Below are 20,737 nucleotides of genomic sequence, written 5' to 3'. Positions count from 1 at the left end.
TTCTGCATAGCAAAAGAAACTATCAGCAGAGTAAACAGGCAACCCACAGAGTGAGAAAAAAATCTTCACAATCTATACATTCGACAAAGGATTAATATCTGGAATCTATGAGGAACTCAAATCAGCAAGAAAAAATCTCATCAAAATTTGGCTAAGGACATGAATAGACAATTCTCAAAAGAAGATATACAAATGGTCAACAAACATATGAGAAAATAACATTTCTAAGAATCAGAGAAATACAAATTAAAACCATAATGTGATATGTTATTCCTGCAAGAATGTTCATAATCAAAAAAATAAAAAAATAATAGATGTTGATGTGGTGAAAAGAGAACACTTTTTACACTGCTGGTGGGAATGTAAACTACTATGACCACCATGAGAAACTGTGTGGAGATTCCTTAAAGGAATTAAAAGTAGATCTACCATTTTGATCCAACAATCCCACCCCTGAGTATCTACCCAGAGGGAAAGAAGTCATTGCACAAAAAATATACTTGTACACATATTTTTATTGCAGCATATGGACCTTTGGCTGTTTCCATATTTTTATTATTGCATATGTGTATAAACACACACACACACACACACATACACACACACACACACACACACACAGGCACACCTCATGCAGTACTCATCAGCCATTAAAAGGAACAAAATAATGGCATTTGCAGCCACCTGGATGAATTTGGAGACCATTATTCTAAGTGAAGTAACTCAGGAATGGAAACCAAACATCTTATGTTCTCACTCAGAAGTGGGAGCTAAGCTAGGAGGATGCAAAGGCATAAGAATAATACAATGGACTTTGGGGACTCCACAGAAAAAGTAGGAAGTGGGTGAGGAATAAATGACTACACATTGGGTACAGTGTACTCTGCTCAGGTGATGGGTGCACCAAAACCTCAGAAATCACCACGAAAGAACTAATTCATGTAACCAAACACCACCTGTTCCTCAAAATCCTTTTGAAATAAAAAAATAAAAAAATAATAATTCAAAAAATAAGAAAATTTTAAAAGTTCAATATTCTAGTGATTCTATTTGCAGAATTTTGGGGGAAAAGTATATTTATTAGAATTGAACTTGTCATTGTTCCGGGTACAAAATATGTAATCTTTTAAAACCTGCATCTCCACTCCATTAGCTAGCAAATAATGAAAAAAATAAGTGATGCTAGTTGGCTTTTGTCCTTTAAGCACACAAGGAATAAGGCTACAAATTTGGGGTTATTTTGACAAGGCAATTTACCTTCTCTTGTTTCTTATGCACGGAATTTACTTCTAAGCTGTTAGTTCTTTTAAATTGATAGGGTATATGTGCCAAAAATAAAACTCTAAGTCCCCTGACCAATTGATGGACTTTTCCTCTTGGCCCAGGGGATTCCTAAATTAACCTGAAAAACTAGTTCAGGCCAAGATGAGAAAGAGGGTGGAGGAAGCGGGGGCGGTCAGAAATGCCTTATTATCCTCTCTTCCTGTTCAAATCCAGGCAGAGCAGTCCAGGATTTACCCCTAAAATAGAAACCTTAAGACTGGCAAAGCAGACTCTTTGTAGTGATAAGAAATATCAACATGATAAATTGCAGGCCCTAAAAGAAATTAAAACATTTTACCACAAAATATATTTCTTTGACATATTTTGAAATGGCCATGCAAAGCTGTCTGTTGTGGGAAAAATCTATGTTCTATAAAGTATCCTTTTCCCTTTCCAGGTCTTTTTTCTGAGTCAGGAGAATTAACTAAGAGTTTGGCAACTTAAGTCTGATAGACATTTATTATCTATTCTCTCCGAATCCTGCTACATGGCGGCTTCATCTGAATATTAAAAATTTAGCATCCATAACCCCTTATCTTCACCCAGACACTGACTTCTGTTGATTCTAGGTCTTTAGATAAACTCTTTCAACCAACTGCCAATCAGGAAATCTTTAAATCCACCTATTATCTCCCCAGCCTAAGCTTCCAGTTGTTCCACCTTTCTAAACAGAACCAATGAACATCTTACATATATGTCTTATGTCTCCCTAAGATGTATAAAATCAGGCTGTAGCCCAGCCCAAAGTGGTGGGCACATATTCCTGAGACTGTGTCACTGGCAAGTCTTTAACCTTGGCGAAATAAACCTCTAAATTAATTGAGAGCACTCTCATATACTTTTTGATTTACAGGTGGATTTTGCCAAGGTTGAGTATATGTCTAGGAAAAAGAAACACAAAATCACAGGAACATCGGTGATCTGTGCTTTTTCCAAACAGCATTTGGGGACTTCAACATTCTAGGGGAAGAAGGGGGCAAGAGAAAAAGAGAACAGTAAAAGGGGGAGTGTAGATAAAAGAGGCAAGCAGTTGCATTCTTTTGAGGCTTGGATTCAGTGAGGATTTGGCCCTCACTGAATCCACATTTTACATGTAAAAAGACAGGGTAGAAGAACAGTCAACTAGGAATTCATCTTCTTAGTGAATCTGCATTTTAACTTAAGAAAGTAAACACAGGGTAGAGGAAGCAGCAAAATATGCATTCATCTCAAGTGAGCTGAGAGATAACAACCAGACCTATTATTGTCTCTTACCTGTGAAAACAAGCTATTCATTTACCTTGTCAGGGTGAATTTCAACCATTTTAGGATAAAGACCTTGGGGCCCACAAGGAATTACCTTGTGAATACATTGTGAGGGGAGCCCCCTGGGGAGGTTTGTGGACTCTGTCTTTGTAACTATCTCTTCAGGAACAAAATGAGAGGCAGTTAGGAGTGACTCAATTTCCAAGCTTGACTTTTTCCTTTGGCAAATTAAGTTTGAGGTCCGAAGATGTTTATTTTTCCTTCACAGATCTTTGAGTACATTAGAAGCAATTATTTCTAAAAGATATAATCTGTAAATCACCTTAAAATACAAGGTAGAAACACAACTGGGAAAAATGTGGTATCATGGAGTCAAAAACTTAGATTAAGAGATATCTCTGCCACTTGCTAGTCCCAAAATTTCAGACGACCCTAACTTCTTTGGGTCTTGGTTTTCTGATTAATAATAAGAGAACAATAGTATCTTCCCTCTCTGACTCATATAATTATTTTGAGGTACAAATGAATGTGATTTGACAAGCTTCCAGGTTGTGGAATCATATAAAAAAATAAAATTGTTAATCACTCGCACTTCTTTTCTAAGATGTCTACACTTTGGTACCAAACCTCATTTAACTGGAAATAAATTGACACTTGTAACAAATAAATGGCACTGAAAATCATTTTCCTCATTAAGAATTAGTTTAACATGTGGATAAGCGTAAATTAATGAGACAGATGCATAAAAATTACCTTAAATTACTCAAGAGTTTAAAAATTAAGGTAAAACGACTTTACAAAATTCCTTTATAGATATCTGGAATCATCAGGAAATAATCTGACACTCTGTTACACATACATGGAAATTCAGGTTGCAATACCCCTCTCTTTAAGAGTAGATGACAATAGAGGTACCAAGTTAAATAAATACATCTAGTTCTTAGAGAAAATAACAATGATAACACATGCCACTGTAGTGTCTGAATTTCAGCAGGAATAAGTGCATATAATCTATCACCACGCATTCCAGAACAGTTAAGTCAGCATTTTAATCCAATAATAGAAACATATGCTATAGGGATAGTTATCAAAGGAATAACTATACAACAACCCTGCAAATATACTTAATTCATGATGCCTCAACAGGTCAGTATCAGGTCTCCATGTGCAAGCCTCGACTCAGAAATCTGAAGTCCTGCCTGCCTTGACTAATTGTCTCCCACCGGCTGCCTGCATTCACCATTGTCCCTAATCACCCAATGGAGCTTCCCAGGACAAGTCTCTCATCCCATCCTGCCATCTTAACTGTGCTTATGATGATGTGAATAGCTCTCACCCCACCCTGCCATCTTAACTGTTCTTATGCTTATGATAATGTGAAAGCTCCTTGCCCGATCCTGCCATCTTAACTGCTCTTCTGCCTCACCCTACCCGCCATTGTAACTGAACTTGTGGTCATGTATTCTCCTTGCCCCTACCCTCCACCACAGTAACTAATCTTACTCTGCAACACCCCTGGCCTGCAAAAAAGTACCCCAACCTATAAAGCCCATTCCCATCCTTACCCCCTTTGCCTATCCTTTCTTGGATTCGGCCCACTTGTACCCAAGCAAGAAATAAAACGGCCTTGTCACCCACACAAAGCCTATTTGGAAGATCTCTTTATTAATGCGTTTAATATTTGGTACCATTGGACATTTGGTGCCGGAAACCCAGGACAGGGGAACTCCCATGGGAGAGGAGTCCCCTGTTCCAACTTTCATAAAGAGATCTACCTACTGACCTGGGGTCATCAGACCAGCCCACAGATGCACACTACTGGCTACTTTGGTAAACAGTCTCTCTCCTTTTGCTTTCCCATCTTTTTGTCTTTTCCTTTCCACTTCCTCCCCCTTTTGGTTTTATTCTTTTTCCACTGCAAAGACAAGGAAAATCAGGTAAACCAGGTTCTTCTGTGTGGTTCAGGACTGGAAAAAATCCTACGTAGGTCATGGATCTGGGAACCCAGTTTACCCCAGGGGTTTGACTATCGTGGAGACATTCACCCACCAGGCTCATGTCCGATATTGGTGGCAGGTCAACGTAGAGGATGCTCTCTTTGATCGCTCACCAATGACGAGGTTCAACTCAGGCTCAACTAGGGACACCTATGGAGTGGCCAGGTTGCGTGCCCATTTTCCTTGTCTCTGCTGCCTTTCCAGAACCATGGGCCATCATCCATCCTCTGTCTTTCTCTCCTTTCCGCTGACCCATGTTCCAAAAAACCTCAAGCCTCTTCAAACTGTCTCCTGACCTAAAACCCAAACGTCTCATCTTCTTCTTAACACTGCATGGCCAAAATACAAGTTAAACAATGGCTCCAATGGTCAAAAGATGGCACCTTTGACCTCTCTATTTTACAAGATTCAGACAGTTTTTGTTGCAACATGGGCAAATGGTATGAAATATCCTACTTCCAGGCATTTTTTACACTTCGATTCATTCCCAGCCTCTGTTCCCAGTGTGATCCCTCTCAAATTTTTCTTTCTTCTCTCCCATCCGCGTCCCCGTCCCTGCCACCAGTGCAGAATCTGCTTTTTCCATAGACCCTTTTGACCTTTCCCTTTCTCCTCAGGCTCTCCCTCAGGCTGTTCCCCAACAGGCTGAACTAAATCCTGCCCTCCCCATTGCCCTTTCTCCCATCTCCTACACCTCCTCTGTCACTTCTCCTCCCCACACACACTCCGGGGCACAATTCAGTCTAAAAACTAGCTCCCCCACCCAACAGTTTCCCCTTCTAGAAGTGGCTGGAGCCAAGGGCATAATCAAGGTTCATGTTCCTTTTTCTTTATCTGATCTGTGCCAAATAAATCAACACTTAGGATCCTTTTCATCAGACTCTACTAAATATATCCAAGGGTTCCAATATCTAACTCAATCCTATAATTTAACCTTGAATGACTTAAACGTCATTCTGACTTCCACTCTTTCACCAGATGAACGAGATAGAGATTTTTCTCTGGCTCAATCTTATGCTGATATCCGCAGATGCCATGAGCCAGCCCTTCAAGAGGGCATCAGGGGTACCTAAGGAGGAACCCCAATGGCAATACCAGATGGGCTAGCCTAATCTTACCAGGCGTGACTACATGTTCTCTTGCTTAGTTGAAGGACTTAAACAGGCAGCTTACAAATCTGTCAAATATGACAAGCTTAAAGAAACAACCAGGGCAAGGATGGAAACCCCACCCAATTCATGACCTGCCTGGCTAACACCCTTAGGCACTTCACTGCACTAGATCCAGAAGAGCCAGAAGGCTGTCTCATCCTAAATATGCACTTTATAACACAGTCTGCCCCTGATATTTAAAAAAAAGCTCCAAAAGTTAGGTGCAGGCCCTCAAACCCCACAACAGAAATTAGCCAACCTTGCCTTCAAGGTATTTAACAACAGGGAGGAGGCAACCAAGTGGCAGTGCATTTCAGACCTGCAAATGTTGGCATCTGTGGTAAGAGGAACCCCCACTCCATCAGCTAAGCCACAACCTCCAGGCAAGTTACTAAGACACTCCCCTCCAGGATTATGCTTCAGCGGCCAGAAACCTGGCCATTGGGCCAAGGAATGCCCGCAGCCTGGGATTCCATGCTGCTACAAGTGCCAGGAAACTGGCCACTGGGCAAATGACTGTCGGCAGCCTCCTGCCCCTCACAAGCCATGTCCTATTTGCAAGGGGCCCCATTGGAGGTCAGACTACGCAACCCCTACTACTGACACTCCAATGGCACGTGGAGCCCAAGCCAGCTCCTTTCCAGCTCTCCTTGGCCTGGCCACTGAAGACTGATGCCACCCGGATGCTCCTGGAGCCCCATGGAACATCATGGATACGGAGCTATGCGTAACTCTTACCATGGAGGGTAAGTCTGTCCCCTGCCTCACAGACACGGGGGCTACCCACTCGACTTTACCCTCCTTTCAAGGTCAGTTTCTCCGGCACCTATTACTATTGTGGGAATTGAAGACCAAGCTTCTAGACCACTCCTAACCTCCCAACTTTAGTGTCAGCTAAGACCACACTCCTTTTCCCACTTCTTCTGGGTCATTCCTAACTACCTGGTTCCTTTATTAGGCCTAGATATCTTAACTAAATTGTCTGCTTCCTTGATTATTCCTGGACTCCAGCCCCATCTCACAGACACCCTTTTGCCGAGTTATAAGCCTTCCCTACAACCCTCTCTTGTATCCCCAAATCTCAACCCGAGTGTCTGGGTTACATCTACTCTGTCATTGGTCACTGAACATAAGCCCATTATTATTCCACTAAAACCCAACCATCCCTACCCCACCCAAAAGCAGTACCCCATCCCTCAACAAGCTTTGCAAGGGCTGAAACCTGTTATCACCCGCCTGTTACAGCACGGCCTCCTAAAACTCACCAGTTCTCCTTACAACACTCCTATCTTGCCTGTCCAAAAACTGGACAAGTCCTACCAGCTAGTTCAGGACCTCTGCCTTATCAATTAAATTGTCCTTCCTATATATCTTGTGGTGCAAAACCCAAATACTCTTCTGTCCTCAATTCCTCCATCCACAACCCATTATTCTGTCCTTGATCTCAAAGATGCCTTTTTCACCATCCCCCTACACCCTTCCTCTCAGTCTCTCTTTGCCTTTACCTGGACTGACCCGATACCCACCCTTCACAGCAACTCACCTGGACCGTCCTGCCTCAGAGTTTCAGGGACAGCCCGCACTACTTCAGTCAGGCCCTCGCTCGCGATTCACTGTGTTTGTGCTCCTTGTCTTTCCACCTTATTCAATATACAGACAACCTGTTGCTGTGCAACCCCTCTTGTGAAACTTCTCAGCAAGACACCATCCTGCTTCTTCAGCACCTATTTTTAAAAGCGTATCGAGTGTCCCCTTCTAAGGCCCAAATTTCTTCCACGTCTGTCACTTATCTGGGCATAATCCTCCAACAAAACACTCATGCTTTCCCTAGCGATCGGGTCCAGCTAATCTCTGATACCCCAACCTCCTCTACCAGACAAGAGCTTCTCTCCTTCCTGGGTATGGTTGGCTACTTTCGCCTCTGGATACTAGGTTTTGCTGTTCTAACTAAGCCACTATATAAACTCACTAAAGGAAACTTATCCAACCCTATTGATCCTAAAACCTTTCCTTACTCCTCCTTTCGCTCCTTAAGACAGCTCTAAAAACTGCTCCCACCCTAGCTCTCCCCAACTTGTCTCGACCCTTTTCATTATATACTGCTGAAATCCAGGGGTGTGCAGCTGGAGTTCTTACTCAAGAGCCAGGTCCACATCCTGTTGCTTTTCTCTCTAGACAACTGGACCTCTCTCCTAGGCTGGCCCCAATGTTTGCAGGCCACCATGGCAGCTGCTCTAATGTTTCTGGAAGCTTTCAAAGTTGCAGGTCACGCTTCACTTACTTTATACACTTCTCACAATCTCCAGGCTTTAATATCCTCTTCTCATCTTCCACATCTTTTATCTGCTCCACGTCTAGTCCAACTCTATTTGCTTTTTATTGAAACTCCCACTGTGATTATTGTGCATGGCCCCGATTTTAATCCAGGCTCTCACCTAATACCAAACATGAATGCTACTCCTGCACGGCATAACTGCATCTCCTAGTACATATTGCTGTTTCCCCTTTTCCCCACATCTCTCTTTCCCCTATTCCAGACTCTGACCACACATAGTTTATTGATGGCAGCTCTTCCAAACCTAACCAGTCCTCTCCAGGAAAGGCTGGCTATGCTGTTGCTTCCCATACTTCTATCATTGAAGCTGCCACTCTTCCTCTATCTACCACTTCTCAATAGGCTGAATTAATAGCACTCACATGTGCTCTTACTCTGGCTCAGAGTGAATATAAATACTGATTCCAAATATGCCTTCCGCATCCCCCATCACCATGCTGTCATTTGGGCAGAAAGAGGTTGTCTCACTGTACAAGGAACTTCCATTATCAGTGCTTCTTTACAAAAGGCCTTCCTTAAAGCTGCTCTTCTCCCATTTAAGGCCAGGGTCATCCACTGTAAAGGGCCCCGAAAACCTTCAGATTCCATTGCTCGAGTAAACGCGCTAGCAGACAAAACAGCTGGAAAAGCAACCAATGTGCTACTATCTACCCCACCTAGAGGACAGTATTTTTCTTTTTCATCAATTAATCCTCTTAATTCAACCTCAGAGTCATTGAAGTACCAGTCACTCCCCACTGAAGGTAATTGGTTTTTAGATCACAAAAAATTAAGGACCTCCAGTTCCATCCATACTGCTGCAAATGACACGATTTTATTTTTTATGGTTGTGTGTACATATGCCACATTTTCTTTATCTAATTATCTGTTGATGAATATTACAATTGATTCTGTTTCCTATTGTGAATAGTATTGTGATAAACCTATGAGTGCAGATATTTTTTGATTTTATTATTTCTTTTGGGGGAGTAGATACCCAAAAGTGAAAGGTTAACCTCTGTCATATCTATATCATAGAAGATTATTCATTTAAATTTAGATAAAACAATGAAAATTAAAGGCTATCTTTGTGTTTTTAAATTACAAATTATAAATATATAAAACATATATATGTATAAAGAATATATATGTGTATGTATGCATTGCAACTGAGATATATATGTGTGTGTGTGTGTGTGTGTATATATATATATATATATATATATATATATATATATATATCACCAGGCAGGTATAATTCATACAAAAGGAACTAGATTGAAATATGAGATACGTCAAAATATTGTTTGCATTTGTTTTGAGCGATGAGATTTTAAGTTTTCCTTTGGCTTTATATTTTTTGATACTTTTTTGAACTTTTTCGTCAATGAATAAATAATACTTAGGAATATTGTGTTTTTGAGGAAGAAGTACATTTGTCAGATCTAAAAAGAGCACTAAAATGGAGATTAGATATTCTAAAGAATATCATTTCCAAATGGAATCAAAGAGGACATAAAGTAACTCAAGTCTCTGGACAACTGACAGTTAAGCCTCACTTCTATCTTTAGTGGAGAATTTGTACTTCAGTTGGCAGCCTTCCTCAAGCTAAAGGCAGCTCTCAAGCACTAATAAGGGCACCAAATTCATCATTACGCCTTGCAATTGTCAGCATGAGTCATTATTTTTAGGAAGAATGTAAATGCTTTGACAGCAGGCATTACTCCTTCAAAGTCTACATTTATTAAAAAAAAAAAAAAAAAAAAAAAAAAAACCCCACAAGTCTATACAAAATTGAAAATATCCTAAGGGGAAACTACCTGAAATAGAATCTACTACTCATCTCAAGGTTTACCAGTTTGTAGACTCATTTTCAAGGGTGCATGGGTGAATGTCTTGTAATGGATCCTTTAGTGCTGTGAAGTTGGTGCCAAAAGTAATTGTGGTTTTTGCCATTTTTTTTAATGACAAGAACCATTACTCTTGCACCAACCTAATAATTGAGTTTCTATTGTCTACTTCCTTGACATTATCTATCTATCTATCTATCTATCTATCTATCTAATCTATCTATCTATCTATCTGTCTATCTAATCTATCTATCATCATCAACATGTTTATTCAAGACTTAAACTGTGCACTGCTGATATATTAGTAAGCAAATCAGATAAGTGTGCTGCCATCAGGATGAGTGAATGAATACATTACAGCAGAAACCATTGGCTGCCTCTCAGAGCAACCCCCTTCCTATTACTTATCTGTAAAAAATACAGTCTTTCTCAATAGAATCTAAAAATGCTAAGGTTTTGCCTTTGGATGGATGCACGACCTAGTCTGAGACCTAGTTTGGTGAATCTTCTCAAAAAATTCTCCTCCTTCATAAAAACAATGACCTTGGAGGATAAATGCCTCCTTTTTCTTTTTTGATTGTGTACACAGTTAGATGAGGACACTATATATATATATATCTTTAGTGACCATCATGATTCTTTGAGGAACCAAGGCTTAGAATAAGTAAGTTGGAGGTTGTTATATGGAGTGATGGGGAGGACAATGAAAAACAAACCCGAGTCTTGGTGACATAAACTATAACATTGCCATACTTCCAGCCCTTTTGTTATTTGAGTTAATAAAAGTCCTAAGTGGAACAGGTTTTGGAAGTATTGTATATACTGAAGGAATTCTAATTCATGCAACTTCATAGTCCCTTTGTATTCAGGTCTCCTGATTTCATAAAATTTAAAATGACACGCAATAACAAGGTTTACAAATAATATATCTCATATATTAAGCAATAAAAGGTTTCCACAAGTCCTGATCTTGGTAATAACTGAAAGCTGATGAATCACTAATCTATATTCAACTGGCATATTACATACAAATAAATCACTGAATATCTGAACTGTCTCATTGCCTTCTGCTCACATTTCTTTCTAAAACTCTGATTTGAAAAATAAATTTAAAAGATTCAAAAGGCCTTCTATGGTCTACCTTTGCATAAGTCTCTTAGCTTAAAATCTGCAACTCATGAACTCTGGAAACCAGGATTTGTTTTATAAAATTTCTAACCTGCTGGAATGAGGCAGGCCTTTGATTAAGAATGAATGTAGTAAATGATACTTCCACTTATCTCCATTAATTAAGTAGGCAAGAAAATAAAACTATTTCTAAAACAGTCAGATGCAACTCCAATTCATGAAAAATGTCAGAAATTAATTTAAACTAAACAATGTTTTTGATATTTTAGGTATTGGGCTAGCAAGTTTCAAGGAAAAGAGAGAAAGAGACTCACCTTAAATAATAAATCCTTCTTCCCATAACGAAGCTCCTTCAGCTGGGCTTGAATTTTTTTTGACTGTAAGATAAAAAACATGGATAAGTACCATAACTCATTTATATTTATTTCCAAACTTGAAGATTTAAATTCTTTCAGACTTTAAAGGAATACATTGGCAGCCAAGCAATGCACAGTCCAGTGAATTTAGAAATAAAACAGAAAAGCTTGAACTCTTCTTTGAGTCAGACATCCGGACATTCTAGGCAGAAAGCGAAAAACCAAAGCTTGTTTAAAACATGTTATGTAAAGAAAGTTGATTATTGTTCTTCCCCTAATCCACAACTAAACACAGAGAATTTCTGTCACCTAGGCTTGGCCATCAGTCTAATTTTAGATGCTAATTACCTGTGCATATGTATGCCTGACTTTTTACTACTTATTTTCAATTACTTATTTTTTTAATTAAATGCGAGTAAATTTGAATTTACCATTTGACCAAGAGAAGCGAATATGACCAGAAGCAAGAAAAGCTGCTATAATGCTAACATGCTGAGCTGAATGGTGTTTGCACTTTAGAACAATACACTTTTTAAGAGGGCTATCACAAATATGAAAATACTTAAAAAGAAAATATTTCTCAGCAGTATGCTTTGACTACCACATTGAAATACGGTCCCTTAAGTCACAGAATGATGATCATGCATTTTCAATTTTTCAGGAGAGTCCCAATTTCTAACATTATAATATAAGGACTTCAGTTCATTGTATTTCTGTACCTAAAATTATAGGTCCTGATTCTTTACTCAGGCAAAAACAAACAAAAGAAGAAAACTGCCACCACCAATAACAACACACACACACACACACACACACACCACACACACACACACACACACACAATAGATTAGCATGATCACTTGAAGGAAAAATTGATAATTAAAATGTATTTGAGAGGAATTATAAATTAGTATCATAACTTTGGGAAACTGGCAGTTTCTGACAATATTAAACATATGTACACTGCATTACACTGCCTTATACTGCAATATGTCCCAGGTAATTACCCAAGAGGAATTACAACATACACAAAAATGCTTATTGTATCTTTATTCATAATCAAAAGCTAGAAAAAGCGTATGTGTTAATAAGCAATGAAGAGATAAATGATAGACTACTCATGAGATGGAGTACTAGAATTCCGCTGAGCAATTAAAAAGGAATGATGTACTGATTAATGGAACAATATGAACAAATTGCAAAAGCATTATACCATGTGAAAGAATCCAGTAACTAGAAGGTATAATTTGTATTATTCTATTTGGATAATATTCTAGAAAAGGCAAACAAACAGGGACAGACATCAGTTTAGTAGTTAACATGGGCTGAGCGTTGGAGGTGAAAATTTAGTATAATATAGCAAGAAGACATTTTGGAGGGTAATGAAAAAATTCTATATTTTCAATCTATACATTGGCCAAACCCATCAAACTATACACTTAAAGTAGATAAATTGTATGTATGCAAATTATATCTCAATAAAATTAAATTTTAAAAGCAGCTGGCTATAGTAGGTTACAAACCCCAGATCCTTATGTGAGTATTACCTCCTAGTAAACTGTGTTGACATAAGTCTTTAATAAAGAAAGTTTCTTTAACAAAGTCTACCTATATTGTCAAAATATAATTTTCCAAGCTTACAAAGCATGTATATGAGTTTTTCACTGAGCCAACTGCAAGTTTATAGTGATTCAGTTTTCTATAATATTCAGAATATTTCTTTTTTCTGTTTTTTTTTTCTTTTTTCCTTTGAGACAGTGTCTCCATCTGTCACCTAGGCTGTAGTGAGTAACCCTATCTCAGCTCACTGCAACTTCCACCTCCTGGGTTCAAGCAATTCTCCTGTGTCAGTCTCCTGAGTAGCTGGGTCTACAGGCAAAGGCCACCATACCCAGCTAATTTTCTGTATTTTAGCAGAGACAGGGTTTCACTGTGTTGCCCAGGCTGGTCTTGAACTCCTGAGCTCAGGCAATTGCCTGCCTCGACCTCCCAAAGTGCTGGGATTACAGTGGCATGAGCCACTGTGCCCAGTCCCAGAGTATTTCTAATTATGCAATGTACTTGACTTGTGAAGTAGGAGCTGTGTTATAATGGCACAATAATTTTTCGATCATTGTTCAACGTTGTAAGTACTATCAATTCAAGTGGAAACTTGAAAGTGTCGTCAATGATACACCACTGAAAGGTTCTAATATTGTTAACACAGTTTTTCAAAGATATTTCTATTATAAGTCACGTGCATTTTGTGATCTATTGAATCAGGAAGTTAATAAGAAAAAATAAAAAGAAAAGGAAATGAAAAAAGAAGAAAGAGACAGGAAGAGAAGCAGAGGGAAAGAAGGCGGTAAAAAGGAAGTGAGAAAGAGGAAAAGAAGGTAAGAGGAGAAAAGAAAGAAAGGAAGAGATGAAACAGGAAGGAAGGAAGGAAGGGAGGGCTTAAGACTGAGATATGCTAATAATTCTATATTACTGAACTCTATATAAAGCAGCAGCAAGAATTTATGGTTTGTCACAGGGTAGTTGATATTCTTTTTATTTCCATAGAAAGTCACCCTTCTTTTGATATGGATAGTGAAGATGAAATGCATGATGCATAAGAGAACAAAAAGACATGATCGAGTATACATAGTGGTTAATGGCTTTTATGAATAAAACTCGCATTGAGCCCTCAATGCATTGACTTTATTCTTCTACTTCAGAATCATATTTACTATATCACTGTCTTTCCTCACACAGCTTCCCAAATGACTCAAAATAATATTTCAAGTACAGCATCTGTTTCTTATTATGTTAACTTACTCTTTGTATTAGTCTGTTCTCATGCTGCTATAAAGAAATGCCCAAGACTGTGTAATTTATAAAGGAAAGAAATTTAATTGGCTCAGAGTTCTGCATGGCTGGGGAGGCCTCATGCCACTTGCAATCATGGTGGAAGGCACCTCTTCACAGGGTAGCAGAAGAGAGAATGAGTGCCCGCAGGGGAAATGCCAGATGCTTATAACACCATTAGATCTCCTGAGAACTCACTCCCTATCAAGAGAAAAACATGGGAGAAACTGCCCTCATAATTGGATTACCTCCCACCACGTTGCCTCCTATAAAATGTGGAAATTCCGAGATTACGATTCAAGGTGAAATTTGGGTAGGAACAAAAAGCCAAACCATACCATTCTGCACCAGCACCTCCCCAATCTCGTGTCCTTACATTTCAACCATGCCCTTCCAACAGTACCCCAAAGTCTTAACTCATTCCAGCATTAATCCAAAAGTCCAAGCCCAAAGTCTCATCTGAGACAGTGCAAGTCCCTTCTGCCTATGAGCCTGTAAAATTAAAAGCAAGTTAGTTACTTCCTAGATACCATGGGGTACAGGTGTTGGGTAAATATACCCATTCCAAATGAAAGAAATTGGCCAAAACAAAAGGGCCACAGGCCCCATGCAATTCTGAAAGCCAATAGGGCAGTCATTAAACCTTAAAGTTCCAAAATGATCTCCTTTGACTCCATGTCTCACATCCAGGTCATGCTGTTGCAAGAGGTGGCCTCCCACAGCCTTGTGCAGCTCCACCCCTGTGGCTTTGCAGGGTACAGTCCTCCTCCTGGCTGCTTTCACAGGCTAGCATCAAGTGCCTATGCCTTTTCCAGGTGCACAGTGCAAGCTGCTCGTGGATCTACCATTCTGGGGTCTGGAGGATGGTGGTTCTCTTCTCCCAGCTCCACTAGGCAATGCTGCAGTGGGGGCTTTGTGTGGGGCTCTGAACCCACATTTCCCTGCTGTACTTCCCTAGAAGAAGTTATCCATGAGGCCTCCACCCCTCCAGGAAATTTCTACCTGGACATCCAGGCATTTCCATACATCCTCTGAAATATAGACAGATGTTCCCAAACCTCAATTCTTGACTTTTGTGAACCCACAGACTCAATACCACAGGGAAGCCACCAAGGCTTGGAACTTCCACCCTCTGAAGTAATGGTCTGAGCTGTACCTTGTTCCTTTTAGCCACAGCTGGAGCTGAAGCAGGGCACCATATCCAAAGGCTGCACAGAGCAGGGTAGCCCTGGACCCAGCCCATGAAACCATTTTTCCCTCCTAGGCCTCTGGGCATAAGATAGGAACGGCTGTCATGAAGGTTTCTGCATGCCTTAGAGACATTTTCTCCATTGTCTGGGTGAATAACATTGGGCTTCTCATAACTCGCATATTTCTTCCTTTGGCTTTCTCCCCACAAAAAAGTTTTTTTTAATTGCATTGTCAGTCTGCAAATTTTCCAAACTTTTATGCTCCACTTCATCTGAACACTTTGCCGCTTAGGAAATTCTTCCACCAGATATCCTAAATTATCTCTCTCAAGTTCAAAGTTCCACAGATCTCTAGGGCAGGGGCAAAATGCTGACAATCTCTTCGCTACAGCATGGTAAGAGTCACCTTTGCTCCAGTTCCCAACAACTTTCTCATCTCCATGTGAGACCACCTCATCCTGGACTTCATTGTACATATCATGATCAGCATTTTGGTCAAAACCATTTGACAAGTCTCTAGCAAGTTCCAAACTACCCCACATCTTCCTGTTTTCCTCTGAGCTCTCCAAACTGTTCCAACCTTGCCTGTTACCCAGTTCCAAAGTTGCTTCCACATTTTTAGCTATCTTTAAAGCAGTACCCCACTCTGTTGTACCAATTTACTATATTAGTCTGAGCTCACACTGCTATAAAGAAATATCTGAGACTGCAGAATTTATAAAGGAAGGAGGTTTAACTGACTCACAATTCCACATGGCTAGGGAGGCTCTCTAAGATAATTCTGCTTTACATGATAATCATTATTTTATGCTGCCAATTTTACTAAAGGATAATTTATGATATCTCTCACAAATTCAAATGCAGAGTTGATTGGCATTATCCCCACCTGTTCCAATCTACTCTCCAGGACTCGTTTACTACCAGGTTTCTCAGAAAAACAGACTTTCTTGTTTTGTTTTGTTTTTTCTCATAATAAAATTGATGGTATCATTGAAGAGTGGAAGATTACTACCACATAAGGTGCACATTTGTCAAACTGAATGTCAATTCCTCCACATAATTGATGCTCTATCTTTCAAGTGACAGAATGGTTGCATTTTAACTATTTGAGGTGTTCATTTTTAAAACATAATTAAAATGCATATTCTAAATATACAGAATATCCTTTAAATTTTTCCACATTACTTGGAATTATCAAAACATCAATTATTGCATTCTTCAATGATTCATTCAGGAACTGCAATAAAACCTTCTGCATTTAATGATCATGAATGACTATTTAGCTTTGCTACTATAATATATTAAAAAAGTGGCTCACGCCTGTTATCCCAGCACTTTGGGAGGCCGAGGTGGGTGGATCACGAGGTCAAGAGATCAAGACCATCCTGGTCAACATGGTGAAATCCTGTCTCTACTAAAAATATAAAAAATTAGCTGGGCATGGTGGCGGGTGCCTGTAATCCCAGCTACTCAGGAGGCTGAGGCAGGAGAATTGCCTGAACCCAGGAGGTGGAGGTTGTGGTGAACCGAGATCGGGCCATTGCACTCCAGCCTGGGTAACAAGAGTGAAACTCCGTCTCAAAAAAAAAAAAAAAAAAAAAAAAAATGTTTTAGGAGTTTTCTTCACAGTTACTCATTTCTTTGCTTCCAGCACTCTTCTAATTTTCAGTTAAAAGGCAAAATCCTGTCTGAAGGTTTCAGGAAAGGTTATGCAAAGAATAAATGCACTCTGAGGGGGTGCACCTCTTTTTTATAATGTATAATAATTCAAAACCCAGCTGACAATTAGACTGTTTTATTTTAGCTTGTTAGTAACATATTGAAAAGTTAAAATTATCAAAAGGATAACCTTCAAACAATTAGTGATTTTAAATACAGTTCCAAATGTTGGTTGCCTGTGAGTCATGAATTTTTCCTAAGAACTTTTCACAGCAAAATTAAAGTTGCTAATAATGATAATGTTGTCTATATTACAAAGACAAGGAAGATGAAGAAGAAGGAAGCCATGATAGGAATTTAGCTCAGCTTTTTTAGCCCATTTAGGAGATTATCTTTCAATCTGAGATTTTTGCTTCCTATAATTTCATATTCAAACAGCATTTCTTTCATGAAATAAAAGTGATGATTTTGGTAGATGGTGCTTATAGTAGCTTCACTTTTTAATGTTGTTCTCTGCCAAATTAAAACAATATTAATCTTCTGGGTGTGAATGGGATTTAAATTCTTGTATGAATAGTGAAAGTTGAGGGTCACTGATCAAACAGGCAATCGCCTTTTTTAGCTCCTAACCAAGAAAATATATTAGTATTTTGTTTTTGGTAATGATGGTGTATCAAATAACTAAATTTGCCACCATATTGTTTTGAACCTGTATTGCGACAGACAAAAACACAGGCCTGCCCCATTATCAAGTATGTTAAGCTCTGCATTTATTCTATAAACATATAATGACATACAGCAAATAAATTGTAATGAACCTATTATAATACATTTTAATATTAGGCATAACAATACATTTTAATATTAGGCAACACGAATACATGAAGTATGTAACAATTCAGGGATAATATCTTCTCCTAGGCATTGAGATGAAGAAAAAATAGGAATTATTCTTGAACTGACTAAAAAATAAAGGTAAGCTCCATTTTTACTTCTGTGAACCACAGATATTTCTCCTAGAAGCTTCCTCCTTCCCTTCCATGTACAGGAATGTCAATGTGAACCCTGAACACATGTAGATTATCTCAGAATAATCTAGATATTATTAATTTCAATCTAGATATTATTAATTCAAAACACCATTCCACCTGGTTACCCTCCTATAAGTAATACTCAGAACCTGCACAAACCACATTTGTACTATTTCCAAAACCTGGGAAATGTGAACAATGTACAAGTCTATTTGTATTCAAATAGAAAAACAAGGAAATGAAACACCACACTAGATCTGATCCACAAACCATTTAGTCTAATTTTTCATCTTATGGAACATGATTTTTTATTAGTTTATCTGTGTTAAACATTTCTATTCATGCCATTTATAATATTTTAGGAAAGATATTATAAAATGGGTTTTTACATTGCATGTTAGACTTGAATGTTTGTGTTTGGGTTAATGAATTTTTATTTTTTAAGGAGAGTTTTCACCTTCTTTAACTCTTTAGCAAAGAAATCTCTGTTTGGACTGGACACAGGACCACTGACCTAATGATATTTTTCAGACTCTCTTCAACTTAGCTCAGCATGTGACCTAGTTTTAGCAAATAGAGTACAATGAGACAGAAGAGACTATTTTCTGGGTGGACTCCTGAAAAGCAATTCTTGTGCTTCACCAGATTATCTTCCCTTTCCCTCCTGCTGGAAGAGGATAGTGACAGAAAAAGATATTTTTGAACCAATGTTGTTTCCATAATTAAAAGGCAATAGAGCTGTTTTAGAAGCTCTTCTCCTTACTCCTAGACAACTCTGAGAAAAAGGGTAAACTTGCTTTAACTTGTATAAGCAACTTTTCTCATTGTACCTAAACTTCCTTCTCAGTTGCTTCATAGGCATAAGACATTCATCATATGAAGCCACTTATCTGAGTGTCCCTTATCATTCATAGGCTATATCTTGAATACATTTCTTACACATCTAAAATAACTTTGTATGCGCTTCTTGAAGGATGCAATTAAAACAGTGACTCTTGTCTCTTCTCCTTGAGGCATAAACAATCATTTATCATGACAGCATCACTACTATTTCATTACTATTACTAAGACTTATAGGAGATACATTTTACATTATAGATTCATAAGAATAGATAGATTTGGAGATGAGAAGTATAGAAAATTGATTATTTTAGTTAAATCTACATTAATCAGAATGACATATTTCCCCCTGAGAAACATATAGGACAATTTTACTACACAGCCGATAGAACCAATGTATGTATTTATTTTGTATGGTTTATTGCCAACCCCAGAATCTTCACTCTGTCAACTGCCACTGCAAAACTTTGTAGACATCACATAGAAGGCACAAGAGAGGAAAAAAGGAAAATTTTATGAACTTCCAGGAATTTGCTATTGAGGAAATTCTGATAGCCCAGGTAAGGAAGAAATCCAGAAAAATAAAATCTTACAGAAGTGACTATTACCTGCCTTTGTTAAAATTTATTTATTTTTTCCTTTTGGCTATTGCAATGTTAAAACACAAAGACAATCAAATGTTTAAAATGTGTTTTATTTTTCTATTTCAAAATTTGCATTTTTTGTTAGGAGGAAAAAAAAATTCCAGATGTCTGGATTGAATAAAAATCTGGAAATAATATTGTTTTTATTGGGCTAAAGCTAGAAGAAGCAAAAATTTACTCACCTCTTCTGCATGAATGCCGCAGAGCTTGTTTCCCGACAAGAGTTTGTTTTTCAAGCTTTTATTCTGCAGAAGAAAACATAGTTTTATTGCAAAGAAGAGACAAAATATTAAGAATTTCTTCAACTACATCAGCATTACTGCATTATGTTCTGTTCAAAAGTTAGACTTTCATGATATAAAATGTAATGAATTGGTATAAAGCTGAATCAAATCTTTAATGTAAAATATTGTTTTTTATTCAATTAAAATTTGCTGTATTAGCATTAACACTTTCATTTAAAAAAGTAATTTCTAGTTTTATTCTATTGTGGGCAGAAAACATAATTGACACAATTTCATTTTTGAAAAAAAAATGTGTTAAAATTTGTTTTTGTGTCCTAAAATACAGTCTATAGAGAGAACATTTCATGTGCTGATGAGAAGAATGGGTATGCTGTAGCTGTTGGGTAAAATCTTCTGTAAATGTCCATGAGGTCCATTTGATGTGGAGTGCAATTTAACTCTGATGTTTCTCTTTTTTTAGTTATTTTTTTGAGACAGAGCCTCACTCTATTGTCCAGGCTGGAGTGAAGTGGTATGATCTCAGCTACCTGCAACCTCTGCCTCCTGGGTTCAAGCACTTCTGTTTCAGCCTCCTGGGTAGCTGAGATTACAGATGTCCACCACCATACCTGGCTAATTTTTTTTGTATTTTAAGTAGAGATGGGGTTTCACCATGTTGACCAGGCTGGTCTTGAACTCGGACCTGAGGTGATCTGCCTGCCTCGGCCTCCCAAAGTGCTGGGATTACAGGCGTGAGCCACTGTACCTGGCCTTACTCATGTTTCTTTGTTGATTTTTTGTTTGGGTGATATGTCTAGTTCTGTGGGGTATTACAGTGTCCCACTATTCTTACATCACAACGAACCTCTCCATTTAAATCTGTTATATAAATAAATAAATGTGTGTATATGTATGTGTGTGTGTGTGTGTGTATAATATCCATATATATGCTCCAA

General features: G+C 38.4%; 1 protein-coding gene across 3 annotated transcripts in view; it reads right to left on the bottom strand.

The window, feature by feature from the left end:
- Positions 1-20,737, bottom strand: part of LUZP2 (leucine zipper protein 2) — a 584,575-nt gene that overhangs the window by 148,919 nt on the left and 414,919 nt on the right. For all 3 annotated transcript variants that reach the window (XM_074401251.1, XM_010330380.3, XM_074401250.1), the window contains 2 exons: positions 19,740-19,802; positions 11,323-11,385 (listed from right to left, as the gene is read on the bottom strand). In XM_074401251.1, the coding sequence (XP_074257352.1) occupies positions 11,323-11,385; positions 19,740-19,802 (126 nt within the window). The remainder of the gene's footprint in view (positions 1-11,322; positions 11,386-19,739; positions 19,803-20,737) is intronic.

Source organism: Saimiri boliviensis, chromosome 6, assembly GCF_048565385.1.
Source record: "Saimiri boliviensis isolate mSaiBol1 chromosome 6, mSaiBol1.pri, whole genome shotgun sequence".
Classification (NCBI taxonomy): Eukaryota; Metazoa; Chordata; class Mammalia; order Primates; family Cebidae; genus Saimiri; species Saimiri boliviensis.
This window is presented reverse-complemented; position numbering and strand designations above follow the sequence as displayed.